Source organism: Lepidochelys kempii, chromosome 5 (genome assembly GCF_965140265.1).
Source record: "Lepidochelys kempii isolate rLepKem1 chromosome 5, rLepKem1.hap2, whole genome shotgun sequence".
NCBI classification, from domain to species: domain Eukaryota; kingdom Metazoa; phylum Chordata; order Testudines; family Cheloniidae; genus Lepidochelys; species Lepidochelys kempii.
The window spans coordinates 70,116,816-70,131,060 of record NC_133260.1 but is presented as its reverse complement, the minus strand read 5'-3'; the positions used below and the strand labels follow the sequence as shown (position 1 = coordinate 70,131,060).

General features: G+C 43.3%; 1 protein-coding gene across 2 annotated transcripts in view; it reads right to left on the bottom strand.

Annotated features, from left to right (window-relative positions):
- Positions 1-13,741, bottom strand: part of MAN2A1 (mannosidase alpha class 2A member 1) — a 207,814-nt gene extending 194,073 nt beyond the window's left edge. The window contains exons 1-2 of one of the 2 annotated variants that reach the window (XM_073344670.1): positions 13,038-13,741; positions 104-364 (exon numbers count right to left, since the gene is read on the bottom strand). In XM_073344670.1, coding sequence (XP_073200771.1) covers positions 104-364; positions 13,038-13,172 — 396 coding nt within the window. In that variant the 5' untranslated portion in view covers positions 13,173-13,741. Of the gene's footprint in view, positions 1-103; positions 365-13,037 lie in introns of those variants that run through there. The other variant, XM_073344671.1, reaches the window with a different exon arrangement.
- Between the last annotated feature and the right edge of the window lie 504 nt (positions 13,742-14,245).

Below are 14,245 nucleotides of genomic sequence, written 5' to 3'. Positions count from 1 at the left end.
TAGATTCTGTGACCTAGTAGTAGTGTTCTGCAGTGCCAGGTGGTATATCAGGGTTAGATTTCTTGTCAGTAGGAATGTTAATATTTATTTACATGCTGCTTACCTGTACGTTTGAATCTTGACTTCCACTTTTTGAAGCAAATGAGCAATCCTCAGGATCAACTGTGAGGGATACTAGAGCAGATGGCAGAAGCTCGGAAAAAGATCCTTGACTGAAATTTATGGCCTCTGGGTTTCTTTGACCATCCTTCACAGATTCACTCAGATTGATCACAGAATCTCTTATGTTCGAAATAATCTCATTATTTTCTGCCAACAAACGTTCTAAGTGGTCTATTTTCTCTTGTAATATTGAAAGTTGGCCCTGTATTGAAAGAAATTTAAAATTCTATTAGTCCTCAGATAATTTCCTTGCAAATCTAAATATTTGGAATTCAATTTTCAATTCTGCTAAAGTGGTATTTTCTGACAAAAACATTTTATTGAATACACCATTATTTTGTGTTCACTTAGAGAAACAGAACTAATTATGGAAAAGGGTTCCTAACTATCTTGTATTCCTACATGGAAACTTCAGCACCTGAAAGAAAAACAAAGCAACAAAACATGTCCTATACTTTGCTATAAACTTGAACTCATGCGACAATGTTTAACCAACAATATAAAGGATATTCAACAATGACAAAATAGCTACATTGTGTTTCAAATACCAAATTAATCATGGTAGATAATTACAAGTTAGTCAGGAATTTCAAATTTAAAACTTTCCTTCATGCCTATCAAAATTTTCCAAAAAACCTGGCCTTTGCATATACTACCATGTCTTTATCTGAAGAAAAAATCTGTTTTCAATACAGTAGGTTGCATTCTGTAATGGGCTAATCCTTCCTCCAGGAAGACAGGGTGAGTGGAAACCAGACAAAACAGAAGGACAACAATACATTTATCCATACCTATCAGCCAATAATCTTAGACTGGCTGGTGGGATCTGAAGCAAAAGGTGCTGTGATTCCTACCAAGGTGCTAACCCTTGGACCACTCTGCCCCTTCCCTTAATCTCAAATCAGTTCCAGCTAGCAAGTAGGCAGTACATTTTTAAGCTCCAATAATTTTTGGAGAAGATGTTTTATACAATCACAAGAGGCTAGATGGCATCATTTGAGTTTTTCACATTTGGATATTTTTGCTCACTAAATTTTTTCCCCCAAGTTTTATCTCTACCCTAGTATTTTGGGTCCACAGGTTCCACGATCAATAAGAAAGGTTGAGGGACAGAGGGACTTTAAACAAATTCTTAAATAAAGCCTTGACCTATCCCAAAAGTATAGAATTCATAAGTCGTTTTTGACAAAAACCTTTCTCCACATCAAAAAAATAGTACAGGTCAAGATTTCTGCCTAAACTTTGTTCATTATGTTCAGCACATAGCTAATACTGTCACAGAGCAACTGCCCTTTAATTAATCTTTTTAGTGATCTGCCTGTTTTAGCAGAGTTTATAACTTAATGCTCAAATTTTTGCTGGTACCTTTCTGTTTCTATTTTATAAAACAGAAATTGTCAAAGGGATTCTTACTTGAACTATACAAGCATTCATTTTTAAGATGAGTGATGAAGCCTCAATGTCCTACGAACAGCATCAGGGCCTTCAGTGGCAGAAAGGACAGACAATCCTCAAAATCAATGAGAACTCTAAATAGAATGTTTGCTCTTGCCATTCACCTGAAACATGCTCCTCCATATCCCTTTGAAGGCCCAAATTGTTTCCTTAACATGAAAAAACAGTGCAAAGATCTATACTTCAATTTGAGGAGGCTTAGGCTATGTCTACATTGCACACCTTACAACAGTATGGCTGTGCTGCTGTAGCCATGCCGTTGTAAGGTGCACTGTGTAGCCACTCTTTATTGCTGAGAGAGAGCTCTCCCGGTGACAAAATAAAACCACCTCCAATGAGGGGCAGTAGCTTTGTTGCCGGGAGTGCAGCTATCCACACCAGTGCTTCTCGTCATTAAAACTTTTGTCAATAAGGGGCGTGTTTTTTCACACCCCTGAGCAACAAAAGTTTTAACGGCTAAAGTGCCAGTGTAGACAAAGTCTTAAATTTTTTCCAACTATTGCACTAAGCCATAGGCCTCTTGTTTAAATTCTGAGGCATAGAGTCTTTTTTGTAATTCCCTGACTTCTGTTTACTTTCAATGAGTTTGTACCATGAGGACCATCCCTCATCCAAATAAGACAAAATGGCCTTTTTGACTACCCTGTATAGGCATTTTCATTACTTTTAAACCTTACAATAGCAGTTCTTTGCAATCATGTGGAAGACTTGTTTCATAATTTTATAAGCTTTTCCAGTTTGCCTCTTCATTTTTTGGACTACGTAGTTTCTTTTGAAATAGAATGTGTTCATTCAGCCTGTTTAAGTTAACCTTCTCTGAATACTAAATTTTAAAATGTAACTTTCTTAGCAGAATACTTTTTTTTCTACTCACTGCTTCACAAACAGATAACATTGCTGTTGCCCTGCCAATATTCCACTTTTTTTTATCATGTTTACAAAATGTATTGTGACGATGACCAAATTTCCATCCTTCCATATATTACAGATTGATTAACCAAACAGGGATACAGGCCTACCCCACCAAAACAGTATCCTGGATATCTATAAAGGTTATGACTCCCAAACAAACAGAAAATCGATACGTATATGACAAGAGTACTGTGCAGAAAAATAAGTGTAGTCCCATGCCCTCTGGTGGTACAAAACACCAACATCTGAGGACAAAATCTCTGCCGGGTTAGAGCCTGCTTTAAAGCAAAATCCAGACTAACTTATACCTCAAGACAGGCAACATGCCCAGATTCAAAGCATATACAAACCCGGGCAAAAGGTTTGTGCTAAACCCCCAGTAAAGCACAGGTTAACTCTGCAGTGAAGTCATACCCTGAGAACCCCGAATTGCAGAACAAGGATCTTGATTTTTCTTCTATAGTTTCACCTTAAAACTGACATCCATATTTTAAGATAAAGCAGAAGGCAAAAATAAACCTACCAAAAGGTGAAACACGTAAGAAAGCAACAAATAGAGAAATTATTTTTAATATATTACTCTTTAGAGTTCTAAATTTAATGTAGATTCTATAACAAAATGTTTCTTTTTGCTGTTGACTAGTGCAACACTGCAAGATTCTACTTTGCCTCTCACCTAACGCATTTTTGGGGGGAGACAGGGCAGACAAAAACAATATTATTGCTCTATATTAAAGCAGATATAGCAGCCACCACTATAGATAAGTCTGGATGATTGCTTCCATTCTCATCTTCATAATTTCTGAAATTTTCACTTTTCAAGCTATTTTCCAGGCTCAGTTTCTACCTGATAGATGTTATTTTTAAGTGTGAGCAAATATGGTCCAACAATTTTTTTTTATTACAACTTTTAGGAACTTGAGTACTTTTTAAAAGCTGTCTAGTTGAAATGGCTTGGAGTAGACAGTTGAAGTTTGGCACGGAAATAGCTCTAATTGGGAATTTTCAGTGTTCTAGTGATGTTTATTTGACCAAGTTATGACTTTTTAAAAATCATATGTACAAAATGTACTTATGTACATCATTTTTCACTAAGCCCATAAACAGTGTAGCTACTGAAAGCTATGCTGCCCATACTTGGCTAATTTTCCTCTATAATCGAAAAAGTTTACTTGAAGCGTGCATGAGCATGAGACATGAGCTCAGTCCCTGTGGTGAAGGTATTATAGATAGGCATTATAGATAGTTACTTCACTTTAGTGAGATTTGCAATGGACTATGAGTTCCACAACTCCAAAGATTTGCAAAAGAGAGACTCCTTCCTGTACAGCATTTTAGGCATATGTGCAAGCCACTCCTGTGATACTCATTTGAAGAGTTTCACATTATGGAATTTGTAAGTGCTGTTGCCAATTTTTGGGGTGGAAGGGGGGGCTGTTTTTTGGTGCAATCCAGCAGAGTTTCAAAGCTCTAGCAAATTAAGACCCTTTTTGTGGTCTTCTTCACTCTTAAAGCCTCGAGTATACCACACCAAAATGTGATTATGCTTGCACATTTCAGCACTCAAAAGTCAAGAAATGACAATGTTAAGGTTAACAAATTTATTTGAGCATAAGCTTTCGTGAGCCACAGCTCACTTCATCGGATGCATGTGCTCAAATAAATTGGTTAGTCTCTAAGGTGCCACAAGTACTCTTTTTCTTTTTGCGAATACAGACTAACACGGCTGCTACTCTGAAACCTGAAATGTTAAGGTTATATGCACCAACCACCTTAACTCAGCTCTCTTGGGAACACATGTTATACACTAAAGTTTGGTATTCAAACTGTTTCTCAAATACAGAATCATACAATTTTTCTACATCCTTTCACACAGACATGTACCATTTTGTAGCACTGTATAATACTTTGTATACCAGAAAGCTCATTGAAAACCTAAACCCTAAACCACACTTAGACAGCATACTACTGTAACAGATCTGTAACAGATTCCAGACTGCTGTGAGGAAAGCCAAAACCTGAATCCCACATGCCCTTAGCTTATTGGAAGCTGGGAAGAGTTTAGGCACTGTCCCTGGCTTTGGACCTCCTGGTAAGCACTCAGGTGCAGACTTCGTGTCTGACATCTCTTGGCTGTGGGTACCCCATGGTACAATATCTAGGTCCTGAAACTAGTACTGTTTCCCCGAACCCTCCCTAAAAGCTCAAACGTTCCCCAGAATTCCACTGAAGGCCTAAACTTTCTGGGTTACAGTTTAGTTCTTCAGGGCTACACAGTAGCAAAAAGAAAACAGATTTTGCACAGAATTCTAGAGCACCATTACTAATTACTTAGCATAAGAAATATACAGATCTAGACAAAATAATAAACAAACCTATATGCATTTTCCCTGCTTCCGTTTCCTAACCACTCCAAATCGTAATTTGGGCATATGCCAGAGTCCTCTAAGGACCTTCCTATGGCCCCTGCCCTCCTTCATGTGACTTCTCATCCAGAATATGTAATCTCTGGTCTCTTCTCTCTACCATGGCTACTAAGAGATGCTCTCTCTTACAACCTTCAGCTTCCCTTGTCAGGTGGCTCCTAATCGGCCTCAACAGGTGACTACCCTTAGCAAGTAACTTCATTTCCTGGCAACCTCTCCCCTGGTAAATCAATTCTAAAGGGTAGGAGCCAGCCTTTTGTCTCAAGGTGTTTCCACCATAATAGAGGTCCAACAACCAATCCATTGTCCCTGGTCTGGTAAGGATATTGTATGTGGTCTGCAAAATGGCAGATTTCACAGAGAGGCATTCCATGACAACAATTTCATAAGTGGTACACAGACTCCTGGGATCACCACAATCATGACAGTGAACATGTACTAATTAATACAGGCCATTTAACTTCAAAACTAAGTTAACAGTGAACGTAGGTACAATTCAGTGCTGAGACAAGCAACATAAGCTGTGCTGATGGTTGAAGAGTACTTGAGTGCTGACAAAATTACTAAAATACATACCTAAAAAAGAATAAAAAGTCTAAGTCAAAAGAGATTAATTTCACTATGGGCCAGTAATTAAAAAAATACTGAAAAATGCTACATGTGCATCTAAGGTTACAGAAATGTATACCATACCATATTTGAGAGTGTACAGGAACATATAATTAAGTGCATATGCAGGATGGATCAGAATTCAGATTACTTGTGAAATCTTAGCTCTTGCATTTTCTCACAGGAGTACTTAACTGGTTCTGTGGATGAAGGGAAAGCAGTGGACATGGTGTTCCTTGACTTCAGCAAAGCTTTTGACGCTGTCTCCCACAGTATTCTTGTCAGCAAGTTAAAGTAGTATGGGCTGGATGAATGCATTATAAGGTGGGAAGAAAATTGGCTAGATTGTCGGGCTCAACGGGTAGTGATCAATGGCTCCATGTCTAGTTAGCAGCCGGTATCAAGCGGAGTGCCCCAAGGGTCGGTCCTGGGGCCGGTTTTGTTCAATATCTTCATTCATGATCTGGAGGATGGTGTGGATTGCACCCTCAGCAAGTCTGCAGACGACACTAAACTGGGAGGAGTGGTAGATACGCTGGAGGGTACAGATAGGATACAGGGGGACCTAGACAAATTGGAGGACTGGGCCAAAAGAAATCTGATGAGGTTCAACAAGGACAAGTGCAAAGTCCTGCACTTAGGACGGAAGAATCCAATGCACAGCTACAGACTAGGGACCGAATGGCTAGGCAGCAGTTCTGCAGAAAAGGACCTAGGGGTTACAGTGGACGAGAAGCTGGATATGAGTCAACAGCGTGCCCTTGTTGCAAAGAAGACCAATGGCATTTTGGGATGTATAAGTAGGGGCACTGCCAGCAGATCGAGGGACGTGATTGTTCCCCTCTATTCGACATTGGTGAGGCCTCATCTGGAGTACTGTGTCCAGTTTTGGGCCCCACACTACAAGAATCATAGAATATCAAGGTTGGAAGGGACCTCAGGTGGTCATCTAGTCCAACCCCCTGCTCAAAGCAGGACCAATCCCCAGTTAAATCATCCCAGCCAGGGCTTTGTCAAGCCTGACCTTAAAAACTTCTAAGGAAGGAGATTCTACCACCTCCCTAGGTAACGCATTCCAGTGTTTCACCACCCTCTTAGTGAAAGTTTTTCCTAATATCCAACCTAAACCTCCCCCACTGCAACTTGAGACCATTACTCCTTGTCCTGTCCTCTTCTACCACTGAGAATAGTCTAGAACCGTCCTCTCTGGAACCACCTCTCAGGTAGTTGAAAGCAGCTATCAAATCTCAACTCAACTCATTTTTCTCTTCTGCAGACTGAACAATCCCAGTTCCCTCAGCCTCTCCTCATAACTCATGTGTTCCAGACGCCTAATCATTTTTGTTGCCCTTCGCTGGACTCTCCCCAATTTATCCACATCCTTCTTGTGGTGTGGGGATGTGGAAAAATTGGAAAAGGTCCACCGGAGGGCAACAAAAATAATTAGGGGAGTGGAACACATAACTTACGAGGAGAGGCTGAGGGAACTGGGATTGTTTAGTCTACAGAAGAGAAGAATGAGTTGAGATTTGATAGCTGCTTTCAACTACCTGAAAGGTGGTTCCAAAGAGGATGGATCTAGACTATTCTCAGTGGTAGCAGATGACAGGACAAGGAGTAATGGTCTCAAGTTGCAGTGGGGGAGATTTAGGTTGGATATTAGGAAAAACTTTTTCACTAGGAGGGTGGTGAAACACTGGAATGCGTTACCTAGGGAGGTGGTGGAATCTCCTTCCATAGAAGTTTTAAGGTCAGGCTTGACAAAGCCCTGGCTGGGATGATTTAATTGGGGATCGCTCCTGCTTTGAGCAGGGGGTTGGACTAGATGGCCTCCTGAGGTCCCTTCCAACCCTGATATTCTATGAACTGTGCAGCTTTAATATTTTCTTAACAACGCTTTTTATATAAAATAATCATGCTAAGAGCAGATTTTGGGTCAGGACTGAAACTTTCATGATGACTTTTCAGTAGCCAGTCAGGCACAAGAATATACATTTTAAAGGGATTATATATAGTATTGCAATAAGTATCTCTTATTTTGTCTTTCCTCTTGCCATAGGTCTGAGGTTTTTGTAGCTGAATATATACTCAGAAAATCATACCTTTTACCAACTCAGTCACTTTAGGGCACTTCCAATACTGGAAGTCAATGCAGAGTTCATAGGTATATCCAAGGATTGTATAGTTCATGTGGTGTGGCTTACTGATTCCATACTGACTAAGATGAAAGATTCACTGAATGATTTGTTTTCTTTAGATTTTCTGCCACTATACAATGGTGAGCAGAGAGTGTTGGCCTAAATTTGACTAAGACAGCATGATGAACAATTCTCACATAACTATGCCTGTGAGAGGAACCTTGCCCTATTATTTACCAGGGAGAGAGAGGGAGAGACAGACAGACAGACACATTCCTTGGATATACACACTACTGCAGCACTCCAGCCCTTGCCTACAGTTTAACAAACTAACCTTAAATCAAGATAGAAACCTGTACAAGAGAGCTTAAAATTTAGTCTCTATAGAGTGAATCCCTAGCTGCATTATCTGGAAAGACACTATAGCAGCCATAAAGCAACTTGGAGAGAGGAGAAACCTAGAGAGGCTGACCATGGAACCCTGCAAGGTGGGAGTGTCCCAGACCCTGGGCTGCAGCCTGAGCCTGTTTGTCGACACTGCAATTGAACAGCCCCGCAGCCTGAGGCAGCCCAAGCCCCATGAGCTGGAGTCAGCTAGCCCGGGCCAGATTAAGGCTTTTAATTATCCCTGACTTCAAGCTACCTGGAAATGACAACTAACTGCAGATTAAAGCACTAAAAAGGGAGGAGTTCTGAATCCTAGGACCAGAAAGGCTAAACTTTAGACAGGCCTGGGAAAGAAGAGGCCAAAAAAATAGTAATATGGTGTAAAAATAATATGCTTACCTTAAAGCCTACTGAACAAAACCTAAACTAGTCCACTTGGAGTCAGTATTCTGGGATTGGTGTGTTATGCTTGTGCCACTTTATTTTCTTTGGTGATCTAACTGCTTTGGCGTGCAATTCAAACACTTGGGGCCCAAATTTTGGTTTTCAACTGCCTTTCCATAGTGCTCCTGCAGCACGAGAGGGGTTACAAACCACACAGAAGCACCACCCAGAGAAAGGCCCCAGCATAAAGGGGGCTCACAAGCCAATGAAAAGCTTCCAGGACAGCTTTACTCTCCCCCTCTCCCAGCACAGGGAACATGCTAGAGAGGAGGAGCACCTTTGCACTCTGGCTATTCTCAGCAGGTGGACAGCTCATGGAAGCAAAGTATAACATCTACTAGGAGCCAGGCCAAGAATACCACGACATGCAAAGATGCAGCCACCTTTGTCATCCTATATTCCTGCAACTAGCTCAGTTTGGCAGAAACAGAACTGAGGCTATAATCTTTAAAACCTCCAATTAATCCACCACACACATCCAATACTCACGAGCCTGTTACTTACTTCATGTTAGTCATTGTAACAGGGCAGCAATTTAAGCATCAGACTGTCATTAGGACCATCTTGTTCACAAGACAATTTTAACTAATTATTATCAGTAATAAATATTTATTTTATGGAAGTGCCAAATGACCTCAAATTGGGATTGGGGCTCCATTGTGCTGGGTGCCATACAAACACAGAAAAGAGAATGTCTGCCCTGAAGATTTACAACTTAAGTAAACAAAGGCCATTCCTACACTTAGAAAAAAGGGATATTTTAACTTATACTAACGAACATATTAATCACTTTTCCGTAATGAAGACAAAGTCCTTGTCTTCACTAGGAAGAAAATGCATTTTTAGCATGTGTTAGCTAACGTGTTAACTAACATTAAAATTTTAGTGTAGATAAGGCAAGTTGAAGTTTTAACAGGTAAACATGCTGAGGGGAGGATATGGATACTGAGGGAGTTTCGGGTTTACATGTCAGCCAACCTATTTAGACGTAGAGATGATTTAATATAGGTGAAGAGGTCATATAGAGTTCAAGAAAATACAATGAAAATCTGCTTTATGGTAATTCTAGTTTCTAGAACACAGAAACAACCAAATCTGTTCAAGAGATTACCTGCAAAGATCTCAGTTTCTCTACCTAGACAACAGCCTCAGCCATACGGGGTTGGAGAAGGAAATGTCACAATTCACAACCCTGAGGGCATGAAACTTGAAGCATCCATACTATTTCTGGCCACTGTGCAGGGCTGGACACAGGGCTGGAAAAGTTAATTCACCACTGGTGAGTAGGAAGCAAATAGAGAGATCTAAGCCATCAATTTCTGCAGCAGCTTTTGGTTTTTATAAAAATTAATTATCTAACATCTGTGAAGATAAACTTCCAAATGTTAATAAAATACTGTGTGTTATGTCCCTGAGCCCGGCCCTAAACAGTATACTGCTATTTCTTGCTTTTCAAAACTGCAGCAGCAGCATGAAATTGACAAGACACTGGTCAGTTTAACAGATGCTATTCTGAACCCTGACAGCAACAGTGAACTGACAAAATCAAGTCAGTTGAGGTGCCACTAGGACTGTTGTCCTTAAATCTTGCTGGTGGCTTTTGCCTCACATCCTCAACTTTCATATCAACCTCAAGCTAACATATCACTGGGATTAACGGGTGCCTGATAAGTGTCATAGCTTTCCCAAATTGTAATAAAGTGCAAAACTACTAGTCTTTTCAGTTTTCACTGCTACTACTCAAAACCCTGTGGGCAGCAACAAAAAAAAAAATGTTTGACAAAAACAACATCAGTTTCATCTGTAACTGCTTGGGGAAATAAAATATAAGCAGCAGAAACAAGAACTGAAGCTTTCCACTCAGAAGGACCCAAACTACAGGATGGGTGGGGATACTATAGTAAGAGAGAACCACCCTAGATGCTATTAGCAAGAGTAGCAAAAACACTGTCTCCTCCCCCCCACAGCAAACAAGATATTGGAGGCCGGGGGCCCTAGTAGGGAGAAGAGAAATACTCTCTCTTTTAGGAACCAGAATAGGTTGGTGGGGGAGGCAACTGTAAATTTACATATCTGCTATCCAAATGCTAAAATAAGTGAGATACAGCACACTGGCAGGAATCCCAACACCAAGGTACTGATTGTGGACAATGAGAATCCCCGCCAAATCTTTCATATTCACTTACATGTCCTAATTTTTTTCAGGCCCTGAAATTACTGTATGACGATATAAAAGAAAATGAACAAACATGTTCCTTTTCTGGCATTTTTTCTGGACTTTAGCCGTTTACTTTGCAGTATCTGCATCCTTCTCTCCTCTCTCCCTTCCTTCCAGAAAAGTTTGTGGTCAGACTCTAATCCATAACTTAAATTTAGAGCAGGGATTGGCAACCTTTAGCATGCAGCCCGTCAGGGAAATCTACTGATGGGCCAGGATAGTTTGTTTACCTGCAGCGTCGGCCAATCACAGCTCCCACGTGTACAGTTCACCATTCCAGGCCACTGGGGGCTGCGGGAAGCGGCGCAGGCTAAGGGATGTGCTGGCAGATTTCCCTGACAGGCCACATGTCAAAGGTTGCTGATCCCTGATTTAGAGAGACTATAGCAGGTCTGTACCCTTCTTTCACACCCAAGTGGTGTCAATGTTTTGCTTTTTACCCCCCTGTTCTTTTTAGTTTGTTACTACTATTATTTTAGCAGTAACTGAACAGTTAAGACATTGTACTCAAGAAAGAAGGCATTTTATTTTTTTTAAATAAAACATTTGAAGATTTATCTGTTTACTTCAACTTTCTTGGGGTCTTAAAGGAAATTTTTGGTTTGTTTCTGAAAATAAGGGAAAATATAAATATGCTGTGCCTTTTGCTTGACCTTTTGTACTTTATCTTGACAGATTACTGAAAAGGCAACAGGGGTTTTATCTTTCCGCAGACATATGATGTCAGTATTCTGCTGTTTTACAAAAGAGTGAGGGGAGGTGGTTATTTTGTTTTAAGTGGCAGTTTGCAAAGCACACCACCTTATTTGAAAAGCACTGTTCCTTTTAGTTACATCAAAAAGAAATATGAATATGTATTTCAGGACTCTATACTGGTTGTAACATTTAAAAATTTTCCATATTAAAGCAACAGAAATACACAAATTCTCAATCACTCATTTACCAGTTTGGATTCTTTTTGTTGGTTTAGGTTTTTGTTTTTTTTTTTAAACTGAACTGCAAGCCACATTCTTCCTTTCTAGATAAATATCTCCTAGATCAACAGTAACACAATGTAAATAGCGTTTAAATTTCTCTCCCACACAAAAAGCAAGAAAAAGTGAAGGGCTACAAATGCCTTTCTGTACTTTATAATCCTCATGTAACATGCAATGCTGTTATGAATAATAGCCAGTAAACAGCCCAAAGTAACTCTTAGGGGACAAAAAAAAAAAAAAAAAAGACCAATACAAAATCAATTTTTCTTTAGAATAGACCTACCTGTTGATCCAGACAGCTGAACTCAAGGATAAAAATTAACAAACAAATAATAATGTCTTTAACAATTATTTGAACTTCTGGATTCTGAGAACTAGCACTTAAGAATAAACCTTACATCTTTGGTTCTACTTACTAACTTTACAGAACATGAGTTAAGCTGTTAGGTCATAGAAAAGTCTTGTTTGCACAGTTAAGATGAACAGCACATAATTGAGCACCACACAGCTAACCTAGGCAGTATGACATTTTACATTACCTCAGTTACATATCTGCTGCAAACAAAATCAACATTTAGAAGACACTATGGCATTAGGTCCTCCTCTCAAACAGGTGGTTTGCACCTAAACTAACCCCTATAACAACAAAACTTAACAGGTTCATTTTCCTACACAACGGCTAACAGCAGACAGGACGACATCTCCACTGACAAACTGTTTTAATTTCATTGATACAGAAAGCCTCTCGGGAATGAAGACTGGGTTTTTTATGTTCCCTTAACTCCTTATTGACCAGCTGCCCACGCCGACATAAACCGATAAAGTCAACCACAGGTCAGATGTGTGCCTGCACTCAGCAGGGGCAGCAGCAGAGACACTGTTGGTCCTGCGCCAATGCCACAACTGCAGTTTCAAATGCACGTTTGTAAACCTAGAGTGGGTAGTTCTCATTGCACCGATCTCTTCCCTACTCCGCGCATGAACGACACAAATACGGGAACTCAGCCCAGCCCCGCACCCCCTACCCTGACCGTCCGCCAGTCCCAGCACCCAGCTGGCGCTAAGGTTTCACGAGGCGGGGCTGATGCCCCAAAGGCAGAACACCTCCTCCACAGCGCTCAGGAAGCTGCTAGACCTAACCTGCCCCCCGGGCACCTGGAGGGGAGGCGGCTGTCGCACCTCCAGCCAGCAGCACTGGGGGGAAAGGAAAGTCGAGTAACTCGCCCGCCCACCCTTTAAAACCGCTGCCCGGAACTCGCCCCCTTCCGCCGGCAGCAGCGCCCTCCCCGGTGCCCTCTGCCCCGCTCACCTTGGGGAAGGTGCCCTCCCGGCGGGGGCTTTTTGGATGGTCGAAGTGGCCCCTGTCCAGCATCAGGTAGAGGGAGAAAATCACGACGCAGAAGATCGCGCTGCCGAACACCGTGAACTGCCTGCTCAGCTTCATGCCCGCAGGCAGCGGGGCCCCGCCGCCCAGCAGCTCCCCGGCCGGGGCTCGGACAGCGCTCGTTCAACTTCTGGGGGCGCTCGCTGGCTCCACCGGGCCCGCTGCCTGCCGCGGCTCACAGGGAAAAGTTTCCTCCGGCCGGGAAGCTGCTGCGGGTGTCCTCACGCGACGGCCCCAAATCCCCGAAGTTCCCCCGCTCTGGCTGCGCTCAGGCCCCTGCGCCACCTGCCCGAGAGACGCCGAGAGTTTCCGGGAGCGGAGCAGGCTTCCCCCCACCTCCGCGACTAGTTATCTCCGAGCAGAGGAGTGAGGGGCGGCGCTGCGGGACCAACCCCCGCAGCACCCCAGCTGCGCTGCTCCGCTCCCCCGGGCTGCCTCTGAGCGGCGCCGAAGTCCGCCGCCGCCGCCGCCTCCTGGCAAGAGCGCCGCTGCCCCGCGCCACAGACCTGGCAACAGGGACGGCGCCGCGCGCAAACTGAGCTCTGAGAGCGCGGAGCCCGCGGCCGACCAGCACCGGCCCCTGCTGCTGCCGCCAGAGAGCAACGCGCTCCGCCCCCCGCACGCACCGAGACCGGGCGGGGCCTGCGCGTGACACACCGCCGCAGCAGGCCGCCCCCAGCGCTCAGAGACAGGGGAGGGGCCCTGAACCCAGGGGTGGGAGGAGAAGCGACTGCCCCTCTGACCGTTGGGGGCGCGGCCGTTGCTGGTGCTGCCACCCCCTCCGCTCCGCCGAACGTACTTGAGAGCGCGGCGGTTGCTGTAGGCCGCGCGGAAGCACGAGCAGCTGGTACCGCTGCGGCTGCCGCCGCCGCCGCCGCCGCCTCTTGCCCCCGCCCCGCAGCAGGGAGCAGCCGGCACAAGACTGTTCCCGCTTCCCTGTTGGCCCTACGGAGTGACAGGAAACAGAGCAGCGGCTCGCGCTGCCTTGACTCCAGCTGCGGCGCTCTCAAAAGCTGGGGCCAGGACAGGGCCTGGGCGGGGCCTGAGCCGCTGTTTCTTGGTAATTTACAGTGGTGAAAGTAAGAAAATGCCGGGCTCTGCCTGCGCTCAGCTGCTGGGACCCCGCTGGCCTG